The sequence below is a fragment of the Polypterus senegalus genome, chromosome 1 (assembly GCF_016835505.1).
Source record: "Polypterus senegalus isolate Bchr_013 chromosome 1, ASM1683550v1, whole genome shotgun sequence".
Lineage (NCBI taxonomy): Eukaryota > Metazoa > Chordata > Cladistia > Polypteriformes > Polypteridae > Polypterus > Polypterus senegalus.
The window spans coordinates 199,494,940-199,509,350 of record NC_053154.1 but is presented as its reverse complement, the minus strand read 5'-3'; the positions used below and the strand labels follow the sequence as shown (position 1 = coordinate 199,509,350).

Below are 14,411 nucleotides of genomic sequence, written 5' to 3'. Positions count from 1 at the left end.
AAAATTAGAATAAAGAATGGTTTGGTTTTTTGCAGAGCATATCTAAGTATACCTGCGCACTAGACTGTCTGGACATTTTAATTCAACTATCTTTTTATTTTTCGCAATGCCCATGTATGCTGTATTACATTTTATATTTTAGCTTCTTATTTATATTTATGGTCTCGTCCTTATTCTTGTATGTTGCACCAATATTGTCAAAACAAATTCCTAGTACACATTAGTGTGCCTGGCCAATAAAGTGAATTTTGATTCTGAAAACACAAAGCACAGAAGTTTCTTTTAACCACCCTACTTTCTCCAGCAAGCCCAACCCAAAACCCACAGATCATCCTGCTTCTAAACAAAATCATATCATAAAACACATTGAGGGCGATTCCAAAAGTTTGTTTTGCTTAATTATTTTAATTTCCTTTTTTAAGCTTGACAATGGACACACACACACTCTCAGTCTTTGTTCAACATTTCCAGATCATATACAGTCAAGACTAAGAGAAAGACCTCAGGTCTCAATCCCCAACTATTGGCAGAATTATTTTGTGGCCAGTATAAAAAATGTTAACCAGAGAGAGAGAAAAAAAAACCAAAACGAATTAATAAGACCCACTTAATGTTGGGCTGCACTCTCAGTATATTAAGAGGATATCAGCCAGGTCTACATAACAATCATTATGAACAATTTAATTTGTAAATGGAGGGAAGGAAGGCATCACTTAATCCCATCTATAGTGCTGTGGGTACAATGCGCAAAATACATTTTTCAATTAAGGTCCAAAGCAAATGATTCTTCAAACTCATACCCAGACATATCCCAGCTTTTTTCTACACTAAGTGCATATAAATGTGGAGTTATTTTTATATTCTACAATATCCATATAAAAAGAAGTAAGCAAATAGTTTGTGTACATAGTTTAATTTTCTTTTAGCAATGGCAATATGTATTAGATTTAACTAAATGTCAGAATGCTGTCTCTTTCTATATATATTTATATACACAGTTGCCTGTAATATCTTGGCTTCAAAATTCATGACTGATACACTTTCATACCTTTCAGTTTATTATGGGCCCACTGTATGCAAAAAAAAAAAATAAAAAAAAAGGGGGTGGTAGAGGGAAATAAACTCGATGAACGGCAAAAATACCAAGCATGTATCACTGTACTGCCATCTGATTCTCTTAGAGGTTCCAATTATATTACCTTGGTTTAAGTGTCTTAAAGTGTCAAGTTTTCCACTGAACCGACTTATGGAACTTGTAAAACACACATCTGGATAACTGCACAGAAAGAATGAATCCAGAGGGTATAATCAAAGTCATTTCACACCTGAAACAAAAGTAACTGAAAATGTGGCATTTTACTTTATATACTGGAGGAACATTATTTAAATGATCAAAATTAAATCCTTGATTAGCTATAAAAAAAGCTTTTATGAAAGAGGTAGTGCTGCTAAGTTGTGATAGATATCAAGGGCATTCACTTCTGACATTCTAGAGTTTACACATTTGCTATGAAGCAGATATTTTACACTTGGCAGAATGTTAACATTTCCCTTCCACTTGAAGACCTAAAACTGTGTACTTTATGAACGTCAATTATTTAGGTTCTGCATGAAGAAATAAAAAAAAAAAAAAGAAAACCCACAACAGAAGAAAGATGGTATTTAGCAAAAAAAACAAACAAAAAAAAAAAATAAAAATAAAATAAAACGGTGCAGCTGCTGTAGTCTGTAACAAATGGGCACCAAGAGATGGGGCAGTTAGGTGTCATTAAAGAGAATGTCCACATGTTCTTGAAGGGTCATGACACCTATACCTTTAAACAAACCGTGTCACTCCCTTCCCAAAAATACAAAGAGACTTTAAAAAGTTATTTCTTTTTCTCTTCATCCTTTTCTTTTTTACTGCTATCCTTGGATGTAGCCTGTGATGCTAAAGATCCCACAGCATTACGGATGGCTTCATTGTTGGGGTCAACACCAGGAAGGTTCTCCAGCACACTCTGCAAAAACACTGGGTCCATCACATCATAGTCATCTTCCTCCTGCAGAAAAAAAGCTGAACTGTTTACTATAATGCAGTGCACACAATGCTCAGTTCTCACATACATACTTGGTTATGGAAATGGGTTTTTGTAACATTCTTCAGCAAAACATATCTTGAAAGCTTCACTTACAAGCCCATTAATATCAGTTTAGAAATATTTTTTAAGGAATTTATACTGTACCTGTTTTAGGCCCCATTTGTCACGCAGGTTGAATGTGAGAAAGCATTTAGCGTTCTGTTATTTTGTGTTTACAATAGTTATTTAGTGGGGAAAAACAGCAACAAAAAACACTGCAATAAATGTCCTGTCACACTGCAATGAGCTACATATTGAATATTAAATGTGCTAATTGGTTTTTGTTTTCCCCAGTACATCCTGCTTAAAGGAATACTCCACTCAAAAATGGCATTTAAGTCTTACTTATTATTTTTTTTATTTTATTTATTTATTTTTTTTATTTTTTTTTCTCCAGCCTTTGGAGTTTTTTTTTTGTTTTTTCTGACCACCCTGGCCATCGGACCTTACTTATTTTTTGTTAATTAATGTTGACTTATGTTTATTTTTTATTGTGTCTTCTATTTTTCTATTCATTTTGTAAAGCACTTTGAGCTACATTTTTTGTATGAATATTTGCTATATAAATACATGTTGATTGATTGATTGACCCCATGTAGTCCCTAGTAGTGGCTGAGAAAAATTTGTAGTTTCACATTTTTATGCAGAATGAGAGAAAAATTGCCTATAATATATTGGGAGTCTAATGGGGTCATTCTATACTGTAAACAATGGCAAACAATGTGAAGAAGTCCTTGGAGTAAAGAAGAAACCTCATGTTACTCGTGCTGCATAATCCACATGTCTTTTATCCAGTCAATAGCTCAAAATGTGCAAAATAAATGCCTTTTTTTGTTAAAATATTATTCACAGCTACTTCCTGGAAACGCATCATTCATAGTAAGCAGGAAAAAACATTTCCCAAACTTCTATGCTTTTGAATTGAAGACAGTACTCATTAAGGTATAGCATTACAAAAGCATAGCACTGGTACAATAATTAGATGTTTTCTCTCCAAAGTAAACCATAACATGAATGACATGATTTAAGAAGCAGCTGTTCAGTTTAGAAGGACAAAAGAAAGTCAGCCACTGACACTTGTTCATATTTCCCATTAACTTTAAAAAAGGAACTAAAAATTAAACATCAAGCATTCTTAAAATAAATAAATAAAAAGACTATTTGGGAGGGAAGCTTACATTTTACTTATACTTTATTCACAGATAGATCTGGCAATAATTAGATCAAAATTAGATAAAATGGTAAATGCAAACAATGCCCAAACTTACTAAGTGGCTAACTATAAATGAAAAGTACAGGTAGTTTAATAAAACAAGTAGCGACCAAGCCATTTATAAGTGGTGGTGATTCTGGAAAGTTGGATGTGAATCGAATATAGACATGCTGTAGACACTGGCTGAGGAGACATCACATGCTATGAACACTAAAATATCTGTTCCCATTTATTACAATGAGATTACTCTCAAATTGTAATTCATAGACCTGCAGGTGCATCACACATATGAGAAAAAATACATTAATCTGATGTGGTTTACTGGTATGGGCTTCCCTAGCATCAGACATACAACGCAAGGAGCAGCACTCTGCTTACAGAGTGTCATCTGATGTTTGGTAGTTCTACATCTTGTACAGAATTTCCTATGTCTACAGTTTTTTTTCCCTCCCTTCCATTTTTCAACATATTTTTATCTCGAGTACATTATATTCCTTGCTCTTAACGGTTTAAATGAACACTTCAGCCTTAAGAAAGCAACATGTATTAAAATAGTCATCTGTCAGAATAGGTCAGTTGCCATCGTAAATGTGGAATGTAGTTTTCAAGTATGGGAATGAAACAGTGATTGCATGCTTTGTAATAAGACCCTCATGTCCAGCCAGGCTCACAACACCCCCCACCCCCTGCATGACAGTATAAAAATACTAAACTAAAAATAATAATTTAAATGTAAAGTATGAAACTATAAATAGGGTAGACGACTAGGCCTTGTGTTGCTTCTGTTTGTTATTTTGGTAACACTGGGGTGATTTGGAATTAAAAGTAAACTAAAATACGGTAACAGCTTCATCTAGTGTGTTTAGTGTGTTTTGAAATCCAGCTGTGCATCCAACACTCCCAAGATTCAACCAAACACCTGTTATACCTTAAAAAATTGGGATGATTATAAAAAAAATTACAATAATTTTTTTTTTTATATAAATAACAGCCTATCCAGAGCAATAATAACTAAACTCAAACTAGTAGTGAATTGTATATCAGGCAATATAATTTGGAGGCAATGACTTTAGCATACATTTACTTTCTGTATAATATATAAAGACCATAGTACCTTGTTTGGTTCAGAGGTGTCCATAGCCGCTCCGGTATCCATGTCAGCACTTTCAGCCTGTCCAAATTCTCCACATGAGGAAAAAAAAAAAAAAAACTGAATTTCAAGGAAGGAAAATGCAAAATTGTCTTATATTTTTACAGACATCCCTACTTAGTGTTCTTTTCTTTGAAAGCTTCATTTTCTTGTCTATGGACATAGTGCTGATGTGACTTGCCAAAAAGCTCCACCTTTATTTTCTGTCCAAAGGACATTCTCCCAGAAGGGTTGTGACTTTTCAATATGTATTTTAGCAAATCCCAGTCTGGCTTCATGTTCTTCTGGGTATTCTTCCATTGAACCTACTGTCACTCAAAAAGCAACAGGTGGTGCAATCAGACAGTTATGGATCTTGACGTTCAAGTTCAGCTTGTATCTCTTTGGAAGTTGTCCTTGACTTTTTGTCTACCATTCTCACTATTCTGCCGTTTCTGGGGTTGATTTTCCTCTTGTGCCCATGTCCAGGGAGGCTGGCTACAGTCCCATGGACCTTAAACTTAACAATGTTTGCAGTTATTGTTGCAGAAAGATAAAGTTGATGGAGGAAGTCTCATAGACTTTGCTTTTAACATGAATGTCTATAATTTTCTTTCTAATCTCCTCAGACAACTCCCTTCTTTTCTTTCTCTGACTACGTTTTTCCATTTAAATAAGTTGAATGACTGACTGCATAATTGGAGACATGTGTGATGTTAATTCAAGAAAACAGCTAGTTTGAAAAATCACTCTGATCCAAATATTTTATTATGTTTTCTAGAGGTACCAACAAATGTGTCCAGGCCATTTTAGATTATCTTTGTAGAACAGGCAATACTTTATCTATTTTCACACTTGCTTTGCTTTACTTGATGACATATCAAAGGCATACAAGTATACATGGGACAATCGTTTTTCATTTAGCCACCTCTCAAGAGGCATATAGCACTTTTTCAATGAACAGTAAGTATGCCAACAACAGAATGTGAAGGTAATGATTAACCCTCACTCTCTGAACTATGAGCTCACCATAACATGGTCCTTTTGTAAAATATGTTGTGGAAAAAAAGCAAAATTTTCAAAAAATAAGCTTAGGAAAATCAAACAGTTCTATAAACATGTTTATAAAATGTTGCTTACATTCTTAGTGCATTAACACAGAAACACATAAGTAATTTTTATGCTGGCACAAATGTAAAAATATTTAATTTTAGACAGATATTGGTTCCATTGTTAATAACCTGACTGCAAAAAAGGCACAGAGGCATTCTGGGACCAAGTCTGAGAAGCAAATAATTTTTAGTCAGTTATCCGATTACTCCAACATATTTCCCACCGACTCATTATAAGGAGATTAAAGACCTACCTGCCCCTTGAAGAGACATCTGCATAGCATATGCAATCTGTTCTTCCTCTGTCATGCTACTGAAATCAGGTAGGCCGGTGCTTCCTGTCTCTTGCTGGCTAACAGTCATCTTCAGAAGGGCTTCATCTGATTCTGCCAAAAAGAGACAGAAGCTATACACTTATTCATTCCTTCGAGGCTTATTACATATGTTAACACCCAGGAAAAATCCTTAAAAACATGTCTTAAAGAAAGACAACTTTCACACTTACAACAAAGAAGAAAAACAAACCAAGTTATTCAATGCAACTGTGTATACAGTAATCCCTCCTCGATCGCGGGGGTTGCGTTCCAGACCCCCCCGCGATAGGTGAAAATCCGCGAAGTAGAAACCATATGTTTGTATGGTTATTTTTATATATTTTAAGCCCTTAGAAACTCTCCCACACTGTTTATAAATATTCTCTGCACAGTTATACAGTAAACCCTTGTTTATCGCGGTTAATCCGCTCCAGACAGATAAATGAATTTCCACGAAGTAGGATTCTTTATTTATAAATCTAATATTTTCGCAGTTAGAGCATAGAAAACCTGTTTACGACCTTCTAAATACGTTTTTTAACATTATTAGAGCCCTCTAGACATGAAATAACACCCATTAGTCAAAAGTTTAAACTGTGCTCCATGACAAGACAGAGATGACAGTTCTTTCTCACAATTAAAAGAATGCAAACATATCTTCCTCTTCAAAGTGCGCGTAAGGAGCGGAGAATGTCAGAGAGAGAGTAAAGTAAACAATGAAAAATCAATAGGGCTGTTGCGCTTTTAAGTATGCAAGCACCGCGATAAAGCAGCGGCAATGAAGGGGTCAATGCGAAGGTAGCCTTTCAGCATTTTTTACAGAAGCGTCCGTATCTTCTAAGCAAACAGCCTCTGTGCAAAAAGCCCCTCTGCTCACATCTCCTCCGTCAAGCGCAGAGAACGTCAGAGAGAGAGAGAGAGAGAGATTAAAGCAAACAATCAAAAAATCAATGTGTGCTTTTGGACGCACCTCGATAAAGCGGCATTTCTTAGAGGAGCGTCTGTATCCACTAGGCAAACAGCTTCTGTGCAAGCAGCACCTCTGCTCACACCCCCTCCGTCAGGCGCAGAGAATGTCAAAGAGGGTGAGATAGAGGCAGAGACAAGCAAACAATCGAGCACCGCGCAGGAGGTATATCTTATAGTATTGAGGAGTTTTAGTTAATATGTAATACGTGCTCTGATTGGGTAGCTTCTAAGCCATCCGCCAATAGCGTCCCTTGTATGAAATCAACTGGGCAAACAAACTGAGGAAGCATGTACCATAAATTAAAAGACCCATTGTCCGCAGAAATCCGCGAATCAGCGAAAAATCCGCAATATACATTTACATATGCTTACATATAAAATCCGCGATAGAGCAAAACCGCGAAAGTCAAAGCGCGATACAGCAAGGGATCACTGTACTACAGATTTTTTTTTTTTTTAACTGTGTGTACATGAGGCTATCCTGGCAGCAAAAGTAAAATGACAGGAATCAACCCAGGGCAAAAAAGTCTGTTGAAGGACCCACTCACACAAATACCTACACTCATACTGGGACAATTTGTAATGATGAATGAACCTAACAATTAGAAATGTGTTATGGCCATAAATGTTATCATAATGTCAATAATATCATTTATTTCCTAATGCTCAGTTTGAATAGTATTTTGAACCCAGAAGAAACCAAAATGCTTATTACTATAGTGTAATATACCTGTACAGTACAACCACAAACTTATTATGAAAATTGAACATTAGTGAGTGTAAACAAAACAGGTCAATATAAATCTATATTTTCAAGACCCTTTTGCAATTGCTCTAATAACTAGTAGTCCTACTAATGTAAAGATGCTGTAAGGCATATATCAACCTTCAAAGGAAAACCTTTATTATAGGCTTCTGAAATATACATAAGGGTGAATAATCTTAACAGAATGTAAGCTATAAAAGAGGAAGAGCATAGAAATATTATTCTATTTGGATGCTCCGTGCCAGCATGTAGCTGCCAACTGTGCTAAAAATACAATTTAAGGGGGAGCGGGTGGTAGACACCATTTGACCAAGACAGTTACTCTGGGAAAGTATAATTTTTGGATCAAAATATTTACAAGGACAATTTATTTTAGACATTATTAATAACTGCTGTAATACACAATACATTATGGTTTATGTTCTTTACCACAGAAGGATGATTTTTTTTCAATTAAAGTAAAATGAAAGAGAATGCAGAAAGAACCAGAAGGATCAACTAAGACTTTTATTTTACTTTAAGCAAATAACTCAAAATTAACATAGATACTAGCAGACAAAATTGAATAAAAAGTGATTTGACAGTCTTATGCTTACACCAATAACATGCCTTTATTAAAATACTTATATAGTTCCATACAAAGTTTTTACTACTTCTGGGCAAATTACATATTTAACATTTTTATAAAAATGTTAAGAGTACAGTTAAAACTTAATTGATTACCAAAAAAAATTCCATGCTTTTGGATATTCTACTAAGTCAGTACTTGATAAATAAAAAAAAAAAGACTTGATCAGTGATTGGTAAAAAAGCCGATCACAAAACTGGTATTTTCTGACCCAACTTTTCTAAGCTTTGTGGTAATTTAGTTGCAGTACTCCTTTACATAAGCTATTATGGTAGTTGAGCCAACATTCATCTTTTTTATTTTTTTTTATACTTCTTTTGCCGCAAACTCCCTGCAGTGTAAACAAAGGGCAGCGAATGGAAGCTTGGTTTATCAGTGAACAAGAGGCAATTGGTATACAGTATTAGCCTTTAAGTTAAAGAAAGGAATAATAAACTGAACAAAGTAATCAGAGAAGTCATCCTGTGCAACTAGATAATGGCTACTTTAATGAATTCAGACCTTTATAAGATAAAGATTAATTTAAAACTGCTGCTTATTAAACAATATGCATTTGTTTATTATTTGTTGCTGTGTGTCGTACAGCATGTGTTTTGGTAAGAAACAAGTGCTACATAATTAAAATGGTAATCCATATTTTATAATTACACCACAAGATTTATGAATGTATAGTTGATATAATAGAGAAAAAAAAATCACACCTGTAAAAAAATAGTAAATGTACATTTTAACAGCAAAAAGCTGCAGTGCAAAAAATATTTTAAAGGCGTGCATATTTACATTTAAGCAGTGTTTAATTACCAATATTAATTATTTGATGATGTGAGAAATTATATATATATATATATATAGTTATTGTTAGAGAAATGGTGAAAACTACTTTTTTATAATTAAACCTTGTTTCAGACAGATACATTACAGAAAAAACTAAACAATATGACAGCTTGAAACTAGGAGAAAAAATTTCTTTTATGTCATATGTATTATGCATACATATTTCTGTACATATTTTATTAAAGTATGTATTTTAAGGAAATTTTATTTATTTTAGTATTTTATGGTCAATGAGCAATAAGCCTACAGAATTTCACTTTGTTAATAAAAAATGTACAGTTAACACCTATAGTCTATAGTTTAATTATAAAAATACACTTTAAAACAGGACATAAGACTTCTGTTTGTGTGGTTATGCAGGAGATTAGTGTAAAAAAGTTTTTTAAGGGAGGAAAAAAAATCAGAATTGGTGTCGGCTGAACAAGCATCATTAAACTGGCCTTAAAAAGCCTGATCGGAGCATACCTAACAAGTAGTTCTGATACCTCACAACTGAAATGGTGCCCAAAGTTTTGCAAGTAACGAACGCATTTACCTTTTTTTTTTTTAAACTTTTTTTCAGTTTGTCAAATAAATTACAACTGTACGTTACTATTCTCATAAAAATACTGTTTTTATAGTTTATTTGCTTTTGATGTTATATTTAGTATTATTTACTTCAGACAAGGAAGAAAAAAAAATTTGGATTAAAATAATTAATAGTCTTTTTTCTTCCTACTCAATACATAAATTTTAAACTTTATTTTTAAACTACATCTAGCTATTTTGGGTGGAGTCTGACGACAGTTTAGTCAATGAGAATGAAGACAGTGTTAAATGCCAGAAGCTATACCTGAATTCAAGCAAAATGTGTTAGCCAAAGATTGCTAACAAAAAGTTCAGGAAAGTGTGTAAGATTTTTGTTTTTGGTTAGGATATGTGACCATAAGATGCGTCTGAATATATGCAGCACTTGATTGACATTTACAGTACAATAAGTAAGCAGGAATAATAAGTAGCACTTATTCCTGCTGAATCCCCACAGGTCTTGCACAAAAGCAGTCCTCTAGACTAAATAAACTTCACCAAAACAATTAACCACCATACTGTAGTGGTGCTACTGGGGAGTAAAAACTTCAACTCCCAGCAGTCCCTGCAGTGGCTCTGATTGTTCATCTGCTGAGGGTGCTGGGGATAACGAGGCCGGTACAAGGTTTAAAAGGAGGCCAGTTATACTGAGGTGGAGGGAAGTCTTTTGTTGTTTCGTGTCTTGAATTGCCTGTCTGTTTGCCTTCCCGTTTACTATCTGTGGATTCTTGTTTTATCCTGGATCATCTCCTGTTTTGGGTATATGGACTTTCTGATTTCTTCCTGCTGATTGAGGACTGTATGAGGATTTGTTGTTGATCTGCAAAGAAAGAAGCACTCCTGATCCCATTCACACATCATCATCTCATCAGAAAGTACCAGTAGGACTGATCTTTACATTCACATACAGCATTCTAAACTCTGGACTATCTACCTTCATCATTTCATTACATCAGTTGCTGTTTTTCCATGGACTTCAGTGTGTGTGGTTTTTGTTAGTCGTTTGTTATTGTTGAATTTATTGTGTTTTGCTGGAAGAGAACTGGGGCGGGATCGTTCTAGTGTGTATAGTTATATTTTGTTTATTATTGTTTAATACAGTCTTCTATTTCTGTTTTATTACTGGCTGCTTTTTGTCTCTCTGAGGGAGTGTGTGTGAGTCGGGCCAAGGCTGGGTGCGTTCCTGGGATTCGAACTGAAAAAATAAATAAATCACCATCAAAGGCAGTGAGAATCTTAGCTGAGTTTTTTTAGTCTGCTACAACATGATTATTGTTAACGAGGAGTTTAAAATACAACATTGATTAAAGATGAGCTGCACGATTTATAGAATGTGGCTATGTGCTTCTCTAAGAAACAGTGTGTTATTATTCTGGTCCTACCCTTGTAAACAGAAGAACAGCAACGGCCACAACTTTATCCTAAAGATGACCTACCCTCGAAATGCTTGAATATTCTGCAAGTCTTTTTTTTCCCCAATGATGTTTACTGAACAACATACTGGGATATTCTGTGTATGAATGCTGAAAATGAGCATCTCCACCATCCAGAAAGCAAGCAAATTTCAGAACACTAATGTTAAAAGTCATCAAGCAGATGTCAACATACCATCACCAGTAGTTGTTGGAATGCCAGCCTCTGCTGCTGAAGCAGCTGCAGCACGCCGTGCTTCTTCTTCTTGTCTTTGCCGCTGCTCTTCCATAGACACTCTCAGGGCCTGAAGAAACACCATCAAAATTGAGAAAAATTAAAAACACAACTACACTACAAGGGGCGACACGGTGCAGTGGTAGTGCTGCTGCCTCGCAGTAAGGAGACCTGGGTTCTCTTCCCGGGTCCTCCCTGCGTGCAGTTTGCATGTTCTCCCTGAGTTTGCGTAGGTTTCCTCTGGGTGCTCCGGTTTCCTCTCACTGTCCAAAGAAATGCAGGTTAGGTTCACTGGTGATCCTAAATTGTACCTAGTGTGTGCTTGGTGTGTGGGTGTGTGTGCCGTGCAGTGGTCTGGCGCCCAGCTCGGGGTTTGTTCCTGCCTTGCACCCTGTGCTGGCTGGGATTGGCTCCAGCAGACCCCTGTGACCCTGTGTTAGGATGTAGCAGGTTGGGCAATGACTGACTGACTGACTAACTACACTACAATGACTAGGGAGTATTAATGTGTATTTGGTTACACTATATACTTTTTTTGGTTAACTGAATATCAATTAACACAAAATATACAACAAAGTAATTGCTGTAGGAGTCTGAAATAGTTCAAAATGCTGAGCCCCTGCAATTTAAAATATTAATACGGTTTTCAAAAATAACACAAAAACGATTCTTACCAAAGCAAGTTCAGGATCGGCACTTGGGTCTACTCCAAACTCAAAATCACTGGCTCCCAAACCCAACATTGCACCACCCTCACCAGCAAGGATTGGTGAACTTATGAGAGCATCAGCAAGACTGGGACCAGGAGGTACAGTGACTAGGTGAGAGCCTGTCCCATCTTTTCCATTCAGAGTATTTATAAACGCTGTCAGTTTTTCTGTGTTCACCTCCTGAAAGTATAAAATTCAGTAATGCTCCTCAAAACAGTAATGGATCTGCTCAGTAAAATTATGAACAGAAAAATATCTATCACCATCTTGACAGAAAAAAAATGCTTACCTCTTCACCAAAATTAATAATGTCTACATTGACTTTCTCTTTTTTCAAGCGTTTTGCCAATTTCACAAGCTGCACAGAAAAAGAGGTTTAGAATATGCTTTATTATGATTTTTCTTTAGAAAAGTTTTCACAGCAGTAACAAATTTTCTTAATAATATTAATAATAATATTAGGGCTGTACACTTCTTCACATGTCCATGTTTTATTCTGGGTGTTAACAGTCCATAATGTAAATGTTAAAATGTTAACACTGCTGCACCACTTAAACCTCTTTTTTTTTCCCAATTAATAATACTACATTTTCATCAGTGCAAAAACAGAATATGGCCATAAACACAGAATAAAAAAATATTAACAAAAAACTAAAGTTAGAATGTTTAAAGAACTTAAGCGCACTAAAGGCTTACATAAAATTGTTTAAGTTTGCTAATGTCTAGCATACCTTAAACTGGTGTACGGTGGATAGGGATTTTTTTTTTATGTTTATATTTTGGTTAAGCCAGTTCAATTTTAAACAAAACACGGCTGAACCAAAGCGGAAGGATATGTCAAGATACAAATTTAATGTAGTTATCACGTTATCTGTAAATATCAAAAAATTAGCTAAATGTTTAGTGGATGAAAAACAAAAAATTACGTCATTCTGTTTAATTTACCATCTTCAAAAACTTGCCTGTGTCGCTTATCTGCAAATAGGTCTGTTTAAAATAAAAGAAAAGTATAATAAAATAAGAAAAAAAACCTTAAAGCTGCTAGGAACTACTATATTGTAGTCAATTTACTTTTTGGAATTTAGTTGAGGAACTAAGTAGAACTTTGCACAGGTATTTGTTTCTTTTTACCATTCTGATGTTTTTTACTTTAAGTTAAACCAAATGAAACTAAATCTGCCTTGTGTTAAAAACACCTCTATTCAATGTGAAAGTGACACTACATATTACCAGTATCCAGCAAGACATCAGAACATTTACAGCATACATACAACCTGATCTGCCCTGGTTTGTGTAACTGAGCTTCATAAAAGTAATAACTGTTAAGTGTAAACCAACACCCCCAACAGTGTACAGCATTTCTAATGCAAGTATAAGAATATTCATGTAGTGCAGGACATCAAACAAGCAACAAGTATACATGAGACGCTTTACTGAAACAACAACAAAAGACAAAAATTCAAAGGTCACAACAATATTCTAACAATACACTTGATACACAGCACAACAAAAAACACAGCCCTGCAATTTTCCTTTTTTCAATTTAGATTACAGAAATTGCTGCAGTACATTTCAGTCTGGGTATCATTTAATTATATGACACCCCCTCAAACCCCAATTATGTAATGACTTACCTGCCAGTATGACATACCTAACTGGTCTCAGTATTTAAATCAAGGCTAGAGATCCCTTATTTTAGTACAGTATACTCCTGTTAGAGTCGCTGGTGAAGTTGTTCATACTGAACTTTTATTATTGCGTCAGTTATTACAATTGGCTTTAGTTGTTTTCTGCCCCCTCTCTTCCCAAAAGTCCTGTGCAGGCACTTTATGCCTTTGCCATCTTGATTAAGATAGCTCCCCAATTTTGAAACATCACCACACAGTGGTTTTGAACAGCTTAGACAGATTAAGAATCAAGCATTAATTATATTTCATCAGAATTATAAACACTTTACTATTTATTATTATGGAGTTCTCAAACATTTTAAAAACAGCTTACAAACATGTGATATGTGAATATTCATATTTACACATTACTCAGAATTGTACTTTTTACTGAATATTGTTTTTAATTTAAAAAATGTCCCAACTGTGCCTACTTCATGAGCTCGCAAATGGGAATGAGATTTTATAAAAACAAACCATTAAATTTGGTGTTTTGGTGGAGGAACTGTTCACAGTTTTAGGGTATCTCTGCTAAATATGCTGAGTAACGTGGAACAGCATGTATTTAAAACACACAGCAAGTACTTTAAAAAAACACACTACCCACAATTCTGTGCCAAACAAAGTTTCAACGCACACAATGTGAGGACATTTTTTTTTTTTTAACTCGTATTAAAAATTCAAACTGTTAAAGAATTTAGAATTTCAACCAGGTCAGGCAAGCAAATGTGAATA

The 14,411-nt window shown here is 34.9% G+C and overlaps 1 protein-coding gene across 1 annotated transcript in view; it reads right to left on the bottom strand.

Annotated features, from left to right (window-relative positions):
• Positions 1-394: 394 nt before the first annotated feature.
• LOC120541011 (phosphatidylinositol 4-phosphate 5-kinase type-1 beta-like) overlaps positions 395-14,411 on the bottom strand; it is a 153,568-nt gene continuing 139,551 nt past the window's right edge. The window contains exons 22-27 of the mRNA XM_039772279.1: positions 12,299-12,367; positions 11,974-12,189; positions 11,261-11,369; positions 5,829-5,960; positions 4,448-4,515; positions 395-2,042 (exon numbers count right to left, since the gene is read on the bottom strand). Of these exons, the coding sequence (XP_039628213.1) occupies positions 1,869-2,042; positions 4,448-4,515; positions 5,829-5,960; positions 11,261-11,369; positions 11,974-12,189; positions 12,299-12,367 (768 nt within the window). The 3' untranslated portion in view covers positions 395-1,868. The remainder of the gene's footprint in view (positions 2,043-4,447; positions 4,516-5,828; positions 5,961-11,260; positions 11,370-11,973; positions 12,190-12,298; positions 12,368-14,411) is intronic.